This window comes from Crocuta crocuta, unplaced genomic scaffold, assembly GCF_008692635.1.
Source record: "Crocuta crocuta isolate KB4526 unplaced genomic scaffold, BGI_CrCroc_1.0 scaffold129, whole genome shotgun sequence".
NCBI classification, from domain to species: domain Eukaryota; kingdom Metazoa; phylum Chordata; class Mammalia; order Carnivora; family Hyaenidae; genus Crocuta; species Crocuta crocuta.
The window spans coordinates 14,062,706-14,084,250 of NW_027551571.1; the positions used below are offsets into that span (position 1 = coordinate 14,062,706).

Here is a 21,545-nt window from a genome sequence, read left to right on the forward strand (position 1 = left end):
AAACACCCATTTAATTACAAAATTAATTTAAGAAGCATCATTTTGATTATGTAAACGCTATTCACAGCTGAGCTGTATGTCATGATATATTCTCAAGTGCATTTTGCTTTCCCTGTAGTTGATAATTGTCTTTCTTTTTTCTCTTTGCTTGGTTTCTCTATATTCATTACTAACTTAGGTCCCCAATTACCTCCCAGTTAGTACATCTCCTCTCAAGGGTTCAACCACATTACACGTTCTATTAATTTCATCTTGAGTTTCCTAGGGAGCCATGTGACCCACTGTCATCTGCTGACGCCCTAGGCAGGCCGCACACTGTCACCTGGCACCACCCTGCACCACTGCTGTCAGGCTCCGCAGTGTCTTCCTCTTGGTCTGCTCCTCATTTTGGTAGGCCATATCCTGGAGTAAGAACTAAGATAAGAAAGCTTGGGAGGGAAGTTTTTGGTGACCTTGTACATCTGAAACTGTCTTTGTCCCGCCTTCATTTTGTCCTTTTTTCCACACAACAGAGAAAGCTTTCTTCATCCGCACTGGTCCAGAGAAAGGCAGGTATGCTGTTTAGTGTGCTGTTGCCTCGGTCTTCTGCCGGTTCCTCTCCATCCATTTCCACTCATCCTGCTTCTTTTCCTCCTCAGCTGCTTTCCTCCCTTCCTCTCTGCCCAAGGTTTCAGGTACCTCCAGCGCTTGGTTCTGTAGGCCACGCGGCGCAGGAGGGCTGAGGAGCGGAGAGACCTGCACCAGCAGCACCATCTTGCCCGGAACCTTCACGTCGGAAGCACTGAGCAATGGGTCTCCTACCTGCATTTTAATTAGCAGTCTGCTTCAGATACAGAATTCAAGACGGGAAATCACTTTCCCTCAAAGTTTTGAAAGCAATTCTCCGAAGTATTGCTGTTGATAAGTTGGATGCCGTCATGATGCCTGACCGAATGACATCTTTCTGAAAGCTTTATAGGATCTTCTTTTCATCCCGTGTTCTGAAATTTCACATGACGTGCCTTGATTTGGAAATATTTTTATTCACCGAGTTAGGCACTGTCAATCTAGAGCCTGACGGGCAATGTTCTTGAATATTTTCTTCAGGATTACTCTCCTCCTCCTTGTGCCTATTCACTGAACTTCCAGGGCTGGGCCTCTGATTTTCTTATCTGTTCATTCCTGTTTTCCATTTCCTTGTCTTTTTGCTCCACTTTATAAGAGTTTTCCTTCATTTTATCTTCTAACTCTTCTCCAAATTTTTCATTGCTATTATCGGATTTCCAAAAACTTTTTCTATAGAATCCCTCCCTTGTTTTATGGATGTAGTATCTCTTCACTCTAATAATTTGAAATGATTCTTCTGAATTGTTCTTCTCCCTGCCTAGTCTCTGCTTCCTCCTAGTTCTTTTCTCCTTGTGTTTATTTGTGTGTGTGTGTGTGTGTGTGTGTGTGTGTGTGTGTGTGTGTGTTAAGTGAGATGCTTTCCTCAAATGTCTGACAATCCTTGTCTATCTGCTTCTATTTCAGAGTATGACACTGGAAAGCTGCTTGTCATCTATTGGTTTATGGGTGAGGCTCATGACTCTGGTTTCAGAGTAAGGTGACAAGGCAGGGATATCCAGGTGGCTCAGTCGGTTGAGCATCCAACTTCAGCTCAGGTCATGATCTCACAGTATGTGAGTTCGACCCCTGTGTCGAGCTCTGTGCTGGGAGCCTGGAGCCTGCTTCAGATTCTATGTCTCCTTCTCTCTCTGCCCCTCCCCTACTTGTGCTCTGTCTCTCAAAACTAAATGTAAAAAAAAAAAAAAAAAAAATTACAAGTCTTTTCTCTTGAAAGGTCAGATTCTCCAGACAAGACCCTTTATATGCCTTTTTAATTTTCTCCTTCCTGGATAATCTCTGGTACTTCTAAATTGTTTTTCCATTTGTTTCTTTCTCCTAGCAGGTACCATTAAGTCTTGTATCTCTTCAGGATTCAGGGATGAAAACTGGTTACTTCTTTGCTTTCTCCATTGATGATTTAGGATTCAGCTTTCTTAGGTCTGCTAAGGACTAATCCACCTACTCTTTAACCTCCAAAACTATGTTACCATTTCCTCTCCCTTTCTGGTCCCTATGGGCTTAGGACTTTCTGAAAAATATCTTTACTGTTATTTTAATAAGTTTCAAGAGAGAATAGAGCCAAACGTGGCTGTTTAAATGGCTACCTTAAACCAAAAACTTTATGCTTTTTAATGGGATAAAATAATTTATAACACAGCAAAACATAATGATAATCCTTTTTTGAAAAAGGTATATGCTTCTGCAAATATTTAAATTGTTTTATACTTTTTAAAAGGCATTATTCATATTATTTATTTTACACTATGAAACATTGATTTTTAAAGCAATGTAACTCCAAATGAAAGTATACTTCTCGGAGCACCCAGGTGGCTCAGTCAGTTAAGTGTCCAACTTGGCTCAAGTCATGATCTCACGGTCTGTGGGTTCGAGCCTCACGTCGGGCTCTGTGCTGACAGCTCAGAGCCTGAAGCCTGCTTTGGATTCTGTGTCTCCCTCTCTCTCTGGCCCTCCCCCACTCGCTCTCTGTCTCTGTCTCTGAAAATAAAAAACTAAAGACATAAAAATTTTTAAAGTATACTTCTCGGGGCGCCTGGGTGGCTTAGTCGGTTAAGCGTCCGACTTTCGCTTAGGTCATGATCTCGTGGTTCGTGGGTTCGAGCCCTGCGTCAGGCTCTGTGCTGACTGCCAGCTCAGAGCCTGGAGGCTGTTTCAGAGTCTGTATCTCCCTCTCTCTCTGGCCCTCCCCCACTCGCTCTCTGTCTCTGTCTCTGAAAATAAAAAACTAAAGACATAAAAATTTTTAAAGTATACTTCTCAATGTCAAAACTACCCAAAATGTTATAACGATCATAGTTACATAATTTCTTGAGCATTTATATTAGACACCTGGATATTCATTTTTCCTCATGGAATTTTAACTTGGAAAAAGACTGTAGTATTTTAAATATATTTCAGAGACAAAAAGCTTCCATACCAAACTGGTCAATATGAAATGCTAATGCATTAGCTGACTGGGGGAAAAAAATAGAGTCAAAATGGAGTCACATAATTCTCCAAAACAGAGGTCTAGACAGACATGGTCAATATACCCAATACTTTGTTGTACCTGCCAGTACAAAGGCTATGCCTGAGAAAGAAGAGGTTAACCCATCTTAGCTTTAACATATGAAGAAACACCTACCTGAGGATGATTTTCATCAGCTTTGGTAGCCAAAATGCAGAAATCTCCACAGGTAGTAATAGAAATGAGACTCTTTACGTATTTAACATATTTCTCATTGTTTTTCGTATCCCAAAAGATAACACAATACTCTGGACGATCAGGTCTGGTATAAGCATACACTACAGTATTGGAGCAATAACCCCACTAGGAAGAAAGGAAGAAGCAAAGAGCCGGGACAGGAGGGAAGAAGGTAGGGAGAGAGAGAAAGAGGAAAAGAACATTTAACACTGGAACAAAACATCTTATTAGATACTGCAGATCTGTGGTTTTTTGGTGCTGAGAAAATACATTCTTTAGGAATAGAAGACAGAAAGACTGAACATTCAGCTTAATACCTTTTCTCACTAAACTAATAAATCTAAGAGAAACAGTTATCAAGCAAAGGATATGCTGCAAAAATAAGTTTAGTTTAACTTTCCTCATTTCCATTTGTAAGAGTTAGGCTTCAGAGGTGAAAATCTCAGAGTTTTCAGTGGTCAGTAACAGCCACAGAGGGACAACAGAAGTGGTCCCTGTCAAAGGCTTAACTTCTGGGCCCCCAGCCAAAATTCAGAAACAGATGCTCTGCCCTTTTTCCCCATCTACATTTTCTACATTTGTTTTTACCAGAGTAACATGTGCACATAGTTTAGAGTCAGAGAATTCTACATAGCTTATTTAAAACAAAAATAAAATGCAGACCCCACAGACTAATTTCCTCCCAGGGGAAGCTATTTGTAACTCTGAGCTTTGACTCTTTTGTTATTGACCTCCATATCACATATGTATTAATTATAGCTTATGGAACTTCTTTCTCTTGGGCTAACTCTCCCAATATATTCATAATGTAATTCTTAATAAATCAATATTCAGAGTTGATATTACGACTATATTTACTATTCAAAATTAAGGCATGTTTACTTTTTATATGATAGGTTTAAAAATAAGCTTTTTACTTTAAAATAATTTTAGATTTGCACAAAAGCCACAAGGATAATACAGAATTCCCTATACTCCTCTCCATTTCCCGCTGCTGTGAGTACCTTACATTGCTGCCTGTGGTACGTTCATCACAACTAAGAAACCAGCACTGATCCAGTACTATTAACTAAATTCCACACCTTATTTAGATTTCATTAGTTTTTCTCCAATGTTCTTTTTCTACCTCAGAATCCTACTTGGGATACATTATGTTTAGTCATCAAGTCTCCTTAGGCTCCCCTGGTCTGAGATGATTTCTCAGTCTTTCCTCGTTTTTAATGACCTAGACTTTTTGAGGAGTACTAGTCAGGTATTTTGCAGAATGGCTTTCAATTTGGGTTTGTTTTTCTCCTCCTTTTGTGTTTGAGCACTTCCTTACTTTCTGCCCCTATCAGAGGCTCTGGGTCATCTTGCATTTTTCCTACCCTAGTCCTCCAAACAGCTCTCAAGGCGCTCTGCCTTCTAAAAAATAAAATAAGTTTTTCATAACAAATATTCTTAGTATTCTGCAGATCAATCAATCTCATACTTCCACATTTGTTTTGGGTCAAACGTTAAATTTAAGATAAAATACTGATTAGTCTTATGCTGCTTACTCTCATTTTCCCCTTCTGATCCATCCTCTGCCCTTCTTTACCCTACTCTATGCCCTGGAAACTAACTTCTGTGAACTCCATCACGTGGGCTACCTTGCCTTCTGGTTTCTAGTTAAGGTCTGGCCAATAGAAGGCACCAGCAGGTGGAGAGATGGCTGAAGCATTCCCTCCTCGAAGCCGTCTCTGTCCAGCCATTCGGCAGAAGCTGCTCCTGCAGGACAGCCTCTCTTGTGTAAGCACAGCCCCGGTGGGCTCCAGAAACAATAATACTTCCTTCTCTTGGCCACCATTGCTAATACGTGGATGCTTGCCCTGCCATCTCTTACTGAACCCTTTAACCTTGCCCACACCTCTGTAATAAACCCTTCATCAATCTCTCTTCAATTATTCTTCTGAGTGTGCCATCTGTTTCCTGCTGAGATCTTGACCATTGGGAGTATTTTATTCATTATATATAGTATTCTAGAAAAGCTTTCTGGTTCTAAAGTCTTCACACTAAAAACACCTCCTTTCATCTGGTTTCTAAAATAAAGTGGTTGTGAATATATGCAAGAAACATATATTATACTTCGAGCTTTAATAAATCTATTTAGTAAAAACAGCTTTTTATTTATTTTATTTATTTATTTATTTTATAACTACTCACAACACTCACCTTATAATCAGGTCGAATGTTTGCAAAATATATAAAAGAATCAACAGCTAGTGCAATTTTCAGTCCTCCTCCTTCCCAAGATAGTGCAGACATCTGCTTTCCAGGAACTTTCAAAGTACCCAAATGCTGAAAAAATAATTAAAGTTAACCTAAAGTATCACAATTAAATAAAATATAAATTACCACCAATCACTTCATAGAGATGAAAAGTGGAATAAAAATTATTTTGTGAAAGGTTACTACCCATTTCAAAATCATTTTCCTTGATTTTTTTATAATGGAAAACATATATTCGATAGCAGAAATTTATGAACAGTAGCCAAAGAATTCAGTATCAAATTTCATCAAATCTAAGATTTGAAATCCAGAGATTTAAATATGCATCTTTACTTTTATGTACAACTCAGGAAAGAAAAAGATACATTGCTAATTAAAATAGGAACTCTGTCAGATGCATCCCAATTTTGGAGTTGTAAAAAAACCCTGCGCTTCCTGGGGGCACCTGGCTGGCTCAGTCAGTGAAGCATGCGGCTCTTGATCTCAGGGTTGTGCTTCGAGCCCCACATTGGGTGTAGAGATACTTAAAAATATTTTTTAAAAAACTGTGCTGCTTGGAATGAATGAATTATTGTGGTAGTAAATGCATCCTTAAGGCTGGCCTCTCTTCCACCCCCACAGCAGATCGGTCAGCAGTCCTACGCTTTCGCTCCCATCCACCCTCCCCTGCCATGGGCTCTCTTCCTGAGTGAATGACAGCAATGGTCTAACTCTGATTTTTTCTTCTCATCTCTTTCCCATTCCCAGCCTCCACTTGCCCCCAAATTCAATCTTCATTCTACTGTCAAAATTACCTTTCTGGGACACAAATCCAATCATGTCCCACCCTGCTTTAAAAAAATGTTTAATAATTTTTAAAAAATCAATAGCTTCCCACCATCACATTCTTTAGCAGGGTATACAATGCCTCTTCCCATCTGGCCCAAAACTGCTCTCTTGGGCTCAGTACCCCACTATTTAGACATAATTCTTGTGTTCTCACTCATGAGAGGACTACTATGCCTCCAGACTTTTGGCCCAGATAAGATCTCTTCTGCCTTAAATCTTCCTTTCCTCTCCCTGCACCTCCCCGTCCTTACTCTCCCCTGCCCTACTGGAGCATTGCTCTCCATCCTCCCAGACACAACCTTAATGTTGCTTCCTGCCTTCTCCCTCCTTCTATGGGTCCAGAGAATTCAGAGAGTGAGCAACCTGAGAGCCCTGACTTCATCATATTCACATCTATGTTCACATCTATGTCCCTATCCTTTAGTGGACAGCTTGGTGAACAGGTACTCAATAAATATATATTAAGTAAATAAATGTCTTATGCATTTAAATTAAGGTCTTCAAATATGACAACATGCTAGGTACTTTTAATTACAACCATACCAAACCACCTTACAGTTTTCAATTTAACACAGCACATTTTATGGCTAAATTAACAAGCAAATAAATTAATACAAAGATATTTTCATGTGGCAATAAAAAGAAAATATTTGAAATCTATGGTTTTTTGACAGACCCAAGAAATTTAATAAATTGCACTGGTATCCATTGTTCTTCAGCAGATATGTTCGAAAGCCAAACTTAACGTATTAAACTCCATTTTGCCAGGAAAACTGATAGGGTTAAAATGTTTTAATCTAGAAAGGTCTACTCTATCTGTCCTGCTGCCTGTAGGAAACCAAAGGGAGCAAGCAGACTCTCCCGGTAGAACTCTCTGTACCGCCAGGCCGCACTGGAAGCATAAGGCCATCTCCCGACTGCAAACCACCCAGGCGATGGCAGCAGCAAGGAGAGAAAACCCACCTGTAGTAAGCGTTCACTAAGCACTATGCTGGGCATTTTCTCATTGTTACCTCCTTTAATTTTTTAAAAAATTTTTAATGTTTTTATTTATTTTTGAGAGAAAGAGAGAGAGAGAGACAGCACAAGCAGAGAAGGGGCAGAGAGAGAGGGAGACACAGAATCCAAAGCAGGCTCGAGGCTCTGAGCTATCAGCACAGAACATGACGTGGGGCTAGAACCCATGAATCATGAGCTCATGACCTGAGCCGAAGTAAGACCCGACTGAGCCTCTCATTGTTACCTCCTTTAAGTTTTTGCAACACTGCCATGACATATTACCTTTATTTCAGAACATAAGTAAATTGGGTCTCAGAGGTTAAATAAGTTCTCTAAGTGAAACTACACTGTGGAAATGGAATTCAAAGCCAAAGCCAGGTCAACCTAACTACAAATCACATGCTCTATTAGCTCCTTCCATGGCTGAGACCACAGTATAAAGACCACAAGACTGGCCTTCAGAATCAAAAAAAATTCTTCCTTGAGGTTTCCTTAAGTTTAAATCTTTAGATAACCTCCTTCCAAGTGATCTTAATAACATAGATCCAAAATAAGTCCTCCCTAGATTCACTCATTCAAAAAAATACTAAGTGACTAAAATACCCTGAGGAACCATGCTAGATACTTTTAATTACAACCATACCAAACCAACTTTTCAATTTAACACATAGCACACTGTTTTTGCAAGATAAAACAAACAGGTCTTACGATCCATGTTTTTCTACTTAAAGAAGGCTGAACTAACAAAAATAAACAGATAAAGCAATATAACAATAAGCCAATGTGACAAAAATAACCAATAAAGAACATGAATTAAGAAAGAGGCTACAACCATTGAAAGAACTGGAATTCAGATTTTTAGTAGTTAGGAACCTTGAGAACTATACTTCCTGTTTGCCTTAGCTTTTTTTCTTTTTTTTTTTTAATGTTTTACTTATTTCTGAAAGAGAGAGAGAGACAGCATGAGCAGGGGAGGGTTAGAGAAACGCAGAATCTGAAACAGGCCCCAGGTTCTGAGCTAGCTGTGAGCACAGAGCCCGACGCGGGGCTCAAACCCACTAACCATGAGATCATGACCTGAGCCGAAGTCGGATGCTCAACGGACTGAGCCACCCAGGCGCCCCTGCCTTAGCTTTCAACATTTACCAGAAATATTATCAGCTAGCAATGTACAGAGTACCTAACTTCTGTATCGCACTCTACTGGGTATTTTGACATACTGATACAAAAGCATGAGCTGACATCATTTCTTACTCTGACAGAAATTATTAAATAATTATTAAAATATATTTAAAATATTAAATAAACTGGGGAAAATAAATAAATAAAATATTAAAACAACAGGGGAACGCTTTTGTAAAACAAAAACACTTATCACTGAAGTCTATGATGAATTTATAAAATCCAAAAGAGACTAAATGGAGTCCAGAGTTTAAAAATAAAACAGGTAAAAAGTTATTAAGCTTAGTTACTATTAAGTTTTCATTTCCTAAATTCTTTAAAATTCACAATATATTAATTCTCCTATTTGATATTTCTCACTATGACTTCAACAAAATTCTCCTTAAAAATTAAATTTATTAATAATACTACTGAGAAGGATAACACATACATTTATGAAAACAATGCTTGTATTTTAATGTAGCATCACCTAAGATTAGTTATTATGATAGATTTTCTTAAAATAGTTGATTATTGTACAACAAATTAAAACTGTTAGAAGTTCGAGGTAAGGAGAAATGATATGGTTGTTTGATATCTATGTATGTTTAATACAACACATTAAAAATCCAAAATATTAATCTGAAACAACTAAATTACATTAAAAACAACTCAAGTAACAGCTGGGAAAAGATATACGCATTCAGATCACAGAAAAATACTCTAAGTAGGTACTGCATAGTGATTTCTTATGTGAAACAGCTGGTTTTCTAAATGTACAGAGTATAAACTAAATTCCATGATAAAATACAACTATGAAGACTTATAAGTGAGACTATTATTTAAAGACAAGATGCCTGACAGTTCATCATTTTTACTCAAAATGTCCCTTTTCAAAAATGTGACAAGTTTATACCTCTTCCCCCATTCTTTTTTCCCCTATCTCACTCACTACACATTTAAACGGAAAGAAAAAAAGACATTTACCTCACCAAATGGAGTGTAAAACTGCACAGTGTTTACATCTTTGTCCTGAGTGACGACCTTCTGGGAGCCTGCAACAGCTAACACGCTGCCAGTGTGGTTCCACTGGATACTTACGACAAACATGCCAGTATCAATTAAAACGGGATCTACTCAAACAGAAAAAAATGAAGTCACTGTGGTGAAATACTTAGCCTTAAGAACTATATAAAGAACAATTTTAAATTACTTTTTAAATTCTCCACATGAAAGGCAGGAAGGCAGGAAGGCAAGAAAGAAGGGAAGGAAGGAAGGAAGGAAGAAAGGAAGGAAGGAAGGAAGGAAGACAGAAAGACAAGAAAAGACAAGAAAAGACAAGAAAAGACAGGAAGGAAGGAAGGAAGGAAGGAAGGAAGGAAGGAAGGAAGGAAGGAAGGAAGGAAGAAAGAAAGAAAGAAAGAAAGAAAGAAAGAAAGAAAGAAAGAAAGAAAGAAAGAAGGAAAGAAAGAAAGAAAGAAAGATTGATTGATTACATACTCTGGTCATTCTCATGTCTCATGATTTGGCACCTCCCATTGTCAAAACAAATAGCAAGGCAGGGGCAGTCTGGCTCCACATAGCCTTCCGCGCCATGGTACCAATGAATGCCAGCAATACTGATTGCTCCAGTGACATTCACCAAACAATTCAGTTTCATTTTCATCTAAACAAAATCAGTTAAATTAATATTTCATATAGTAAAACAGATCCACATAGACTATTACAGAAAAAACACTGAAAATGAGATTTAAAAATCTGGTTTCAGATGCAAGCTCCATCACTTACGGGTTTACCAGCCCTATGGACAAACCATCTCAAGCAGAGTTTCAGTTTTCTCTATTTACAAAATAAGGATTAAAAAAACAACAACAGCAATTCACAGATAATTTATGAGACTCAAATGACAGGAAGTATACAAAAGAATGTCAAAAACAGTAGTGTCATGGAAAACTCGGCTATTATCACTTAACACTGGTAAGTGCATTTGTATAATGTCCTCAGCCTCACTACAAACAAAACTGCCAGATAAGTAACATCAGAGATCTAACATAGCTCAAGCTCACAAAGCCAGAGTTTTCCTTGAGATCACGCTATCTGAGCCCATTCTATTTTGCCTTCTTTCCAGAACCTAATTTTTGTCTCTTACTGTTTAAGTCTTCCATTCTTTTTACAAACAACCTTGAGTAGCTTGCTACAAAAATATCATTGGAAAAAATATATTGTTGGTATCTCATGTAAACTTTGGCTCTGCTATTAAGACACATAGATTTGGGGTGCCTATCTGGTGCTCCGTTAGCTAAGCATCGGACTGTAGATTTTGGCTCAGGTCATGATCTCACGGTTCATGGGATGGAGCCCTGCGTTGGGCTCCACACTGACAACGCAGAGCCTGCTTGGGATTCCCTCTCTCCCTCTCTCTCTGCCCCTCCCCTGCTTGTGCTCTCTTTCAAGATAAATAAATAAACTTAAAAAAAAAGAACACACAAAGATTAAATTTTATATCATCTGACTCATTATCCTTCAGCTTCAATACACTGAACTCTGTCCTTCCCAGTTACCAGGAATTCAGAACTAAAAGCATTAATTTACCTTGAAGTGACCCAGTTTTTTTTTAACTAAAAAAAATCTAAACAATCGGGAAAAAAACATGAATGGAAAACTTTCTTGATTACACAAACCATCATAATAAATAAATGCAAATATACATACATGAATAATATATGAAATAACCATATAAAATTGCGTAACTAAAAGTAACAACTATATATATACTTACTATAAAATTCCCTTGATTATCATAAATGTGTATTTCTCCATTTGCCATTCCAAAAAGTAGGATTTTACTATCTGCAGACCATGCTACATGGCATAACTGTATACCCTTCAAGTCTTTTCCCCAAATGCGATTCCCTAAAATAAAACATAAAACATAATTATTTTATTAAAAGTTCACGGACATGATTCTCCAACAACTGCTCTAAAACTCTGTGTTTCCCTAGAGCTCTCACATTCTTCACAAAACCATGTGTTTGTTCAATTTATTCAGTCAATAAATATTTGCTGAGCACCTACTATGTGCCAAACACCCTACTAAGTATTTGAAATAGCAGCTGTTTCCAGCTTTCTCTCTTCTCTTGAAAACTCTGACCCAAAACCTCACTCCCAATTAGCAGATAAATTCATATTCAACTTTGTTTAAAAAAAAAAGAAGAAAATTAAAGCTTTCAAAAAAGAAATGCCTCATTCCCACTTTCAAACATTCAGAACATTAAGTAAATGCACACCGACTCTTTCTGCTGAGCCCCGCAGTACAAAGAAAGACTTTTGTCCCCAACCAAACACCCATCCGGGGCTAATCAATCCCTCCACCTATTTTCTGATCTAAGTCCTTCCTAGCTTTGTAAAGATTATTATCTACTGATATATTATATATGGATTATAATCTACTGATTATTCACATTTTCTCTTCCTCTTTAAACTCTTCTCTCCAGGCCCTTTCTTAAAACTATTTAAACATACTCAGATCTATTCTTCTTCAAAACAACCACCTCAAATAAAAACAAAACAAAGAACACCTCCCTCGACCCCAAGTTCCCCTCTAGCCACCACCCTATTTCCACCATTCTTCTACCAGCCATGCTTCTTAAAAGACTTTATGCCCACAGTTACCACTTCCTTCCCTCCCATTCAACCCTCAGCCCAGCCTGATCTGACTTCTGCCCCACACCTGCATTGAAATGGCCTTCATGAGGTCACTAATAACCTGTTGCTTTTCTTTGTCTTTTGGGGGTTTTTTAGCCACCCCTTCCTTCCTTCTTGGTTCCTGTGAATCTGTTTACTCTTTTATCTCCAATGCTTGTACTTCAGTATCCTTGACAAAATTCTCTTCTGCCAACCCATTAAATGTTGCAGGTTCTTATTCCACAGATGGCCCAGTCTTTCATCTATTCCAATGGTTTAAATTACCATCTACATGCTGCTGATTACCAAAATTTTGACTCCAGCCCAGATGTTTCTGAGCCACAAATGTATATATCTAACGATGGCCTAACAGATTTACTTGGCTGTCCCACTGCATGACAAAACCAACATGTCCAAAACTGAAATCTTCCCTCAAAACCAGTCTTTCTCACACATTCCTCATTTCAATGGCATCACCATCCACCCAACTGTCAAAGTTAAAAACCTGGCTATTCCTCTAGACACTCCTATCCCCTCATCCCCAAACTGATCAATAATGAGGCCCTATCTCTTCTGCCTCCAAAGTATCTCCAGCATATATCCACTTACTTCCATCCTCTTTGTCATCACCCTGGTTCAGGTATCCACCATCACCTCTCACCTGAATTACCATAACAATTTCCTCATTGGTACACCTGCCCCTATCCTTCTTTCCTTTCCCTGCAGTCACAGAGATGCTTCCAAAGAACAAATCTGATCACCTTGCTCCCATTCTTAAAATCTTTCATTGGCTTCCCAATGCCGTTGGGAAACTTCTTATATAACTTACAATCTGCATTATCTGTCTTTGCTAATGTCTCTAATTTCATCACATACAACTCCTCTCCTTTTAGTATTATACTATACTGACTCTCAATTTTTTTTTTCAAAATTTACCCTGTGGACCTCCTCAAGTGCTATTTCTTAGGCACAGGACATTCTACAAACCCACCTTCCTGGTGATTAATGCCTCAGAGACATCACTTCCCCAGGATGCCTTCCCTGATCCCTCCAAGTCTGGCTTAGATACTTCTACTACATGTTGCTGTATTTCCCTGTCTCAGCACTTATCACATGACACTGTAACTGCTTGGTTATTAATCCACCTCTCCTGCTCTAGATCTGAAATACTTATCATACCTAGTACCTAGAACTTATAGCTGTGACTTAATGAGCTCTCAGAAACATCTGTGGAATAAATGAAGTTACAACAGGAAAAAAATGGAAAAATGAAAATCATTTTGAAAGAAATTATTTCTCTACAGAGAAAATTTCACATTAAAACAAAGGTACAGGCTCTCAGAAGCCCCAGTGTTATCTATGAATTAAAATTTGAGAGAGAGACATAGTTTTAAAGCTACGAAACACATGTAACAATAACAGACTCAGCTCTATTAAAAAATGACCAGATGATCATTTTGCAACATATAAAAATATCAGATGATTATGGTGTATACCTAAAACTAATGTTTTATGTCATTCATAGTCAATAGTTCAATTTTTAAAAAAATAACCATAGATTGTTATATCTCTATATAGTTGAAAGTAAATCTATGTATTTATAATACAATCTAATACATACAAAATAAGTTACATAACTAGGCAGACATTTTTAAAATAATCATGAAAAATTAATTTACTTTTTTTTCAGTGTCACTGTAGGAAATTTTTTAAAAATAGAATTTTTACTTGGGATACCTGGGTGGCTCAGTCAGCTAAGCATCTTGTTTCTTGAATGCAATCAAATTGTATATCATCTGTTTTCTCTTTTTGTGTTTTTTTGTCAAAAGACTAACATATGATAATTAATTAAACCTCTAAAGATAAAAATGCCAGCCAAAATCTTGATCTGAGTTCTGTGTGCAACAAAGCATTACCATCCACGGAACCAACTATCACAGCCCCGTCTTCGTACACAATGCAGATCTTCTGTCCGTCAGCATTCCAGCTCATACTTCGAACCACTGATTTATTTCTATTGTTGATCATCTCCTCATACCAAGAGCCTATTTGCACATACACACACACACAAAAATGACAAGTCAAAACTTTCACATTAGAGTTGAAAACATCCCACAAAATACACTGTGGGATAAATGAGTGCAAAATTTTCTACAACACGAGGCGTTAAATAATAAAACCTTCAAATTCAACATAAAATAAAAAATTAGCTGAGACCTTGACCAACAATTGTTTCAAAGATTATCACAGAAAACACAATAAATGCCCATCTTTTCTCTCCTTCCTTCTTTCTGTCCATTAAAAAATAAAACTTTATTTGCTTTTGAAGGGCCAAAACAACTGACTTTTCTCAAAGCCTAACTTTTCCCACTTTAAAAACTTCAGATAATAAACAAAGAAAAAACAAAATAACCACAATAATTTTATATGTACGCATAAACTCTCCAGTGATTAATTACAAGTACATTATATATCAGCACATTAGGTAAAAACTCTAAGCCTGCTTGAGAAAATTTTTCAACAGTTCAAATCACTGTGGTGATTTCACATCACTAATGCTGGAAGACAAAACATTCTTGTATACAGGACTGGGGTGACAGGTCTCAAATGTGAGGCAGAACAGAAGGCTATTTTGTTTTGTTTTTGTTTTTGACCACCTTTTGGTATCAGGAACTCTGGCCTGCAGCCAAGCAAAAAACCACGTCATTTGGACGAACTAGTCGAGCAGGGCACTATCAGAGCCTGGACTGAGGACCTGAGAAGACCCAGCGTGGAAAAAGACAGCTTACCCTAAGCTCCTATACTCTCACCTTCCACTCCCTACATGCGCATATACACATATAAACTTTGAGAAACAGAAACAAACTCAGGTACCACAGCATATTTTTTAATTAAGAATTTTTAAATGGTACACCCTGAATGTTTTCAAAACACCACACATGAACTAAGGTACCCTCTCATTTAAAGATGAGACCCCAAGAGATCATGTATTGTGAGTTATTTTTCTGATAGTAGCGATGTGCCTAAATTAATCCTTCTCTCGCTCTGTCTTGTAGGCAAAATGCACAAATCATGAGCCAGTAGAACAGAGATAAAATCTGTATCCCTGAAAGAAAAGGATGCTAATGACTTAATAAGGGGAATGAATTATTTATTGTCTCTAACTTCTTAATGTTCTTATGTACTGGACCAACTCTAGCCACTGATCACACAGAAAATAACTCTTATTGGAAACCTGGAGAAAAAAGAGCTATCTCAAGTACAAACTATCCAGCTAGGACCTAAATTCATTTTGGAGATAACCAACAGTCACCTAATTCACTTTCTTCATGCAAGGTCACAGTTCAAAAAAAACCAAAAAAACCAAAAACATGTTAAGAGGAAAAGGAGGCAGCAATAAATCCAGAATTATTACCCCTGTAAGGTCAGGGTGAATTCCTGTTGCTGGTTAAAAGGAGTCTATTTCAAATATACTGTTTCCTCCATTCAAATACTGTAATCCAGTCTCCAATCTGTGAAAGGTTACATAAACTCTCCTAGCGTACCTTTATATAACATCCAAACAATGATAAGCCCATTTTGATCACTGGTAGTCAACTTCTGATATTGTTCATTCCATGTTACAACTTGAACCGAACCTAAAAACAATTTAGAGGCTTAAAAAGGCTATAATTAATTTCAAATTTGTATTCTTATAATAAACACCAACAGCATGTTAAAATCAATATGGGCTCCTGTGCAACTAACCAGGATTTAATATCATTCCAAATATTCACAGGATGTGGTCACTATCATCACTCATTTTCTACAACGAGTGATACTAGTTTTTATGTTTGTTCCTACTTCAGGCCAGCAAAGGCACCTATAATGGTCAAATACAAAAGCTGCTGTATATCTGATGACAGAACAAATGTAAGTTAATATTTACCCAAGTGGACTGATTCCCAAGGATTATAATGCCCAAAGGACAACATACTAAGTACTTAGGGTTTTTTTCAGGGGTGTAGGGGGTTGTCTGTGGTTGATATATGCCCTAATTTCTCTTTTTCCCTCCTCTTGTTTTCCATTCTACTAGTAACACACTCTTGAGCGTATCTTAAGCCTCTGAGCTATATGAATAACTGATTATTTTAGTTTTTTTAATCTCTAAATACTTTGGTGTATATTTCCTAAGAAGACATTCTCTTTCATAACCATATTACAAATTAGGAAATTTAACACTGATATAATATTATCCAATCCCAGTCCACATTCAAATTTTATCAATTGTCCAAATATTGTCCTTTATAGATACTTGTTTTTCTCATTCCAAGATCTAGGATTATAGAGTGTATTCAGTTGTCATGTCTTTTTAGTCTACTTTAATCTGGAAACATGAGACAGATTCTAAAAAAGGATTATATCCTGTCCATAAACAGAGAGCAGCATTTTTAATATACAAAAGAATAACTACTTTGTTTTAAATTTACTGAAGATGTTGTTTAATCATGCAAAAGTTCTTGAAGGACTCTAGACTCAATTAACTAATTAACAGAAATGATTACTCTAAATATTATCATTGTTAAAAACGATATCATTTCTGCAATAAGTAGATGGTTTCCAAATGTCTAAAGATAAGACTATTCAAATAGGATTTTAAAAGTTACATGACTCACCACTATGACCTTCGAGGTTCTGATTCATAGAAAGGTTACTAGGGGCTGCAAGACCTCTCAATTTTGCATCATCTAGAAAAAACATCATGGCAAATGCATTAAGGTAACAAATTATATGACTTTAACATTTCTTGCTTATTTTGAAAGGGGTTACTATTCCTGGATGATCTTAGAAAAAAAATTTTTTAAAGTATGCCTATTCTGATCTATTTTTCTCATGATGGAAACATGGACAGTAATATGTACTCCCTTGTGGAGATATTATTCTGACAAAATGTATTTTAAAAACATTGTTTACCCAGTAAATGAAATATACGAGCAATTATTATTACTACTTATTCCTTCCCAGAAGATCAAAAACAGAAATATTTACGACATATAGAATAAGACCTCTAAAGCATAAGAGGGCTCAGAAAACAAAGACTTTGGAAACTGGCTTTTACTACATTTTGCAGAATCTTATATTCATTCATTCATTCATTCAATGAATGTCTACATTGTGCTATGCACTGAGGAAGCTTCTGAATATAAAATGATAAAATAGTTAAGGCCTCTCCCCTAAGAGAGCTTGTAGTCTACTGAAGGGACAGATATTAAACACACCCTCACCCATATATATATATATGCATATATGTAAATATATATGCATATATGTAAAGGCATAAGTTGAGAAAGTAAGGGCATAAGAAGAGGTGGTAACAGAGGGAGACTGATTTAGATTGGAGGAAGAGAGAGCCAAGAAAGGCTTTCTGGAGAAACGAGGAGGGGGAGTCCAGGCTCAGAAATAGCAACTGCAGAGACCCCAGGGGTCAAGTGTAGAGCCTGTGAATCCAAAATGTAATTTAGTTCAGCCCTTTATCTTACAGAAGAGTGAACTAAAGCCCAAGACGTGCACCAACTTGCTGAAAGTCATTCAGTATGGCAGAGCTGAGGTTTCAATTCCAATCTCCCTATCTCCATCTCCAATTTAGACTGGGGACTGGCTAGGTCTCCATTCTACAGCACTAGGCATGCTAAGGAAAGGTGAAACTGTTTGCTAGGATTCCAGAGGACTAATAAAAGAGAAATCAAGCTGTAAACACAAGAAACTTATATACACAAATGTTTTCAAAAATCTCATTTTCTGTTCTCGGGAACCAGATGAATAATTATTAACATATCTGATAAGCAGAAAGGATGAGACCAGCCTGCAAATGTGACAAAATGTGAGATTCTGTGACCTTCCTAAAATGCAAATTGTCATCATTTTTATTAGACTCTAAATAATAGAGCAAAATAAACAGACCTAGCACAAGGCAATATAGTGACTTAGTTTTCATTCTTCATTCTTTCTCATTTTCCATCAATAACTCGGGTAAAAGTCATTTGATATTTACATTCGTTATTCTCTGAACTTTACGGCAAATAAAATACTCTATAAAAACAGCACTAAATGTTTGGAGTTTTGCTTGTTTTTCATTTCAAAAGAATGACAATTGCATAGTGACAAATGCCAAGAGCAAATCTCGCTAACCAAATGATAACTAGGCAATTTTCCATCCAGCTCAAACATTTGGGCTTGCATTCATTTACCTGTCTGTGTCTCTAATTTCAAAACTTTCAGTAATCCATCTTCACCGCCACATGCTATGAATCCTTGGTCTTTGTTCCAAGATACACATTTCAGCTTGACATTATTGGGAATGGCGACCTGAAAATCAACCGCAAGCATTCTCACAGCTTTTCATGAAGGAGTTGGAAAGTGGATTACAGATGAAGGTTAAAGAAAATCCCCTCAAAAAGAAAAAAACGGTCAGCCTTCCAGAGAACGTACTGTTAGGAAGATGGTCCCGTACCATTTTCGAAAGGGAGGGGGGAGTGCACACGAGAGAAGAGCACTGACTGCAGAGGAACCCAATGGGAGAGTCACCTGATGAAACTTTAAAGGAAGGAAGGAGGCCGGGAAGACAGGTATAAATCCATACCATCGATCCATATTCCCTTTCCACACATAACACTTAGGATACCCTTTTGTTATTACTTTTGTCTCGCCCGCCAGCCCATGACAATCCATTGAATCTAGGTCACCTGGATCAACAGGTGGAGAAGGAACGAGACGGGGGCACGCAGTGATCTGTCCTGCTGGGGTCCCCAAAAAAACTCAGCAGGGGCAGGAATGGGAGAGAGTCGTGCGAGAGGGCTGTTGGCTCCGCCGAGAATCATCTGGGATTCGGGACCCCGCAGGAGGGGGTACGAAGCTGGACGAGGCAGGATGGTGGGAGGCGGGAAGGCGAAGGATGCGGGACAGGATGCGGGATTCGCCTACAGGACGCGAGAACGGAGGAGGAGCTAGGACGCCAGCGGGAAAACTCACTTTCTTGCTCAGGTAAAAGAACATCCTAGGAACCCCGAGAGGACGAACGCAGCCGTCCAGGCCCGCCAAAGGAAACCTTTTTCTAAGTCTCCAGTCGCGAGGATCAGCGGCTCTTGGTGACGCCTGTCGCCCTGGCAACCGCCGCCGCCCAGGCGCATCCGGGGCGCTGAGGGACACTTCCGGCGGCGGCGGCGCACCGCCGGGCCTCTTGCGCCTGCGCGGACGTCGGGGTTTTGGAGGAGCTGCGGTCGCGGGACAGAGCTTGTGGTTGGGGCCAGTTGCTTTGTTTCTGGGTCATTTTGCTGTACGCCTGGGGGCCAGGTCGGTCACCCTCAGCGCCCTGCCACCACCTCAGCTGTCTTTTTTACGACCGGCTCGGAAGACAGGCCAAACCTCAGAAGGTCGCAGTGGAACTTGCCTAGGGTGTTAAAATCAGCTCAGAACTAAGGGCTCCTGAGGTCACAGTGATTGGGTACTTTGTAAGCCCCAAAGTCCCAGCATTGTGGAAAGTCACTTACTGTATTTGGTGGGCTGGCGCCGTCAGCCCAAAGAAAGCGCCAACGTGCGTTTTTGGTGTCTGTAACCCTTCCCTTAGGCCTTTGGGGATTGGAAAACCCTCCTGCGCAATTTTGGGGTAGGAGATTGTGTTTATTCTGTTTTAGAACTTTTTAACAGTTTATTTAAACTGTTACTGCAACCCAATGGTACATGTAAGGGAATATGTATGAGCTTTGGGCCACTGCGGCCTGTAATTGCCATTCAGGCATAGCCTTGTGTTTTTGAATAATTAAGGTTGGTGTTTGATCTCTGGCCTGAGATCGACTGTACTGTATTCTCTTCTTTTTCTACCTGAATTCTTTCTTCAATTCTCCCGTGTCCTTTTTGAATGCTTGGGAGGGTTACAAAGCACAGCAATTTGGGCACAGGCTAGAAACTCGCATGAAATTACTTAGTCTAACCCATTTTTAAAATTTATTTCCGATTTTCCCTTTTACCAAATTCTGCGGCCACTGCTGTTGAGTTATATAATCTAGAATGTACCTTATGCAGCAGCTAATTTCCCCAACTACTCTTTCCCAATTTCAGGCAAATAATGTTCAGATCCTTTGAAGGGAGTCTGTTGCCTCACCCAGCACATTCAAGAATTGACAGTGGTCCTAGTGCCTTGCCTATCCAATCTAAATCCCAGCTAAAATTAGATTTTCCTTGGATACTGAAATGTCTACTACAGTGCCCCCATTCTAAGCAAGTCCATGTGCATTCTGTCTCCAAGGCCTTTTTATACATCCCCTGATCTTCCTATCCTCTCGGCCAATTGTGCCTAGCCAAATGTACAAATCAGGTCTCCCTGAGAAATTCTTTCCAAACTTAGCCCCCATCCCATTCAGATAATATATTTGCTTTCAAATGTGTGTATCTGTTTTTTCAGCGACAAGCTAAATTCTGAAGATAGGTTGGCACCTGTGCGCAAGCTCCCTATACTGGCCTCATGAAACAAATCAGAACCTTCTAAACCAGGGGATTCCAGTCAACTGGTCAAGTTTAAGAGATGATTAGTTGAAAGTAGTTGCTGATGGTCACACTCTTGAAAAATCATCTCTTGGGACGCCTGGGTGGCTCAGTCGGTTAAGTGTCCGACTTCGGCTCAGGTCATGATCTCACGGTTCGTGGGTTTGAGCCCTGCGTCGGGCTCTGTGCTGACAGCTCAGAGCCTGGAGCCTGCTTCAGATTCTATATCTCCCTCTCTCTCTCACCCTCTCCTGTTCATGCTGTCTCTCTCTCTCTCTCTCAGAAATAAATAAAAACATTTAAAAATTTTTTAAAAAAAGAAAAATCATCTCTTTAAATACTTTCCCTAGTGTTTGCACATGACTTCTCATTTATTCCTTATATAGCACCATTTCTCTATGATATATTAATAGATATTACGGATTCTGTGTTGAAATAAGTTTGGAAAATAATACTGCTCTAAGTCATCTGCTTTCAAAAATGTTGAGAAATAACTATGTTTCATATAATATATACTGCCTTGATGTATTTATTTTTCATTTCTACCTTTTAAGTTTCTGTTTTAGATTTTTGACTGATTTTGGGCTTACATCTGTAGGTTATACTTAATTCTCAGGTGTTCATGTTAATGTACCTTCATTATTTTATTCAAATTTCGATAATTTTGTTTTATTCCCTTTCCCATAACTTTCTCAGTTAAAGCCTATTTAACCTAAACTTAGATTTTTAACCTTAAAAGTTATGAGATTAAATTATAGGAAGAGTTACAACATTGTGTCCTTTGATAGGAAATGGTTGTATATTCAAAATAATTGTTAAT

The 21,545-nt window shown here is 38.4% G+C and overlaps 1 protein-coding gene across 2 annotated transcripts in view; it reads right to left on the minus strand.

Moving 5' to 3' along the window:
• Positions 1-19,254, minus strand: part of WDR35 (WD repeat domain 35) — a 57,217-nt gene extending 37,963 nt beyond the window's left edge. For both annotated transcript variants that reach the window (XM_077751030.1, XM_077751029.1), the window contains exons 1-10: positions 19,217-19,254; positions 18,436-18,553; positions 16,864-16,935; positions 15,754-15,846; positions 14,125-14,253; positions 11,304-11,437; positions 10,025-10,190; positions 9,512-9,657; positions 5,480-5,605; positions 3,227-3,412 (exon numbers count right to left, since the gene is read on the minus strand). In XM_077751030.1, the coding sequence (XP_077607156.1) occupies positions 3,227-3,412; positions 5,480-5,605; positions 9,512-9,657; positions 10,025-10,190; positions 11,304-11,437; positions 14,125-14,253; positions 15,754-15,846; positions 16,864-16,935; positions 18,436-18,553; positions 19,217-19,240 (1,194 nt within the window). In that variant the 5' untranslated portion in view covers positions 19,241-19,254. The remainder of the gene's footprint in view (positions 1-3,226; positions 3,413-5,479; positions 5,606-9,511; positions 9,658-10,024; positions 10,191-11,303; positions 11,438-14,124; positions 14,254-15,753; positions 15,847-16,863; positions 16,936-18,435; positions 18,554-19,216) is intronic.
• Between the last annotated feature and the right edge of the window lie 2,291 nt (positions 19,255-21,545).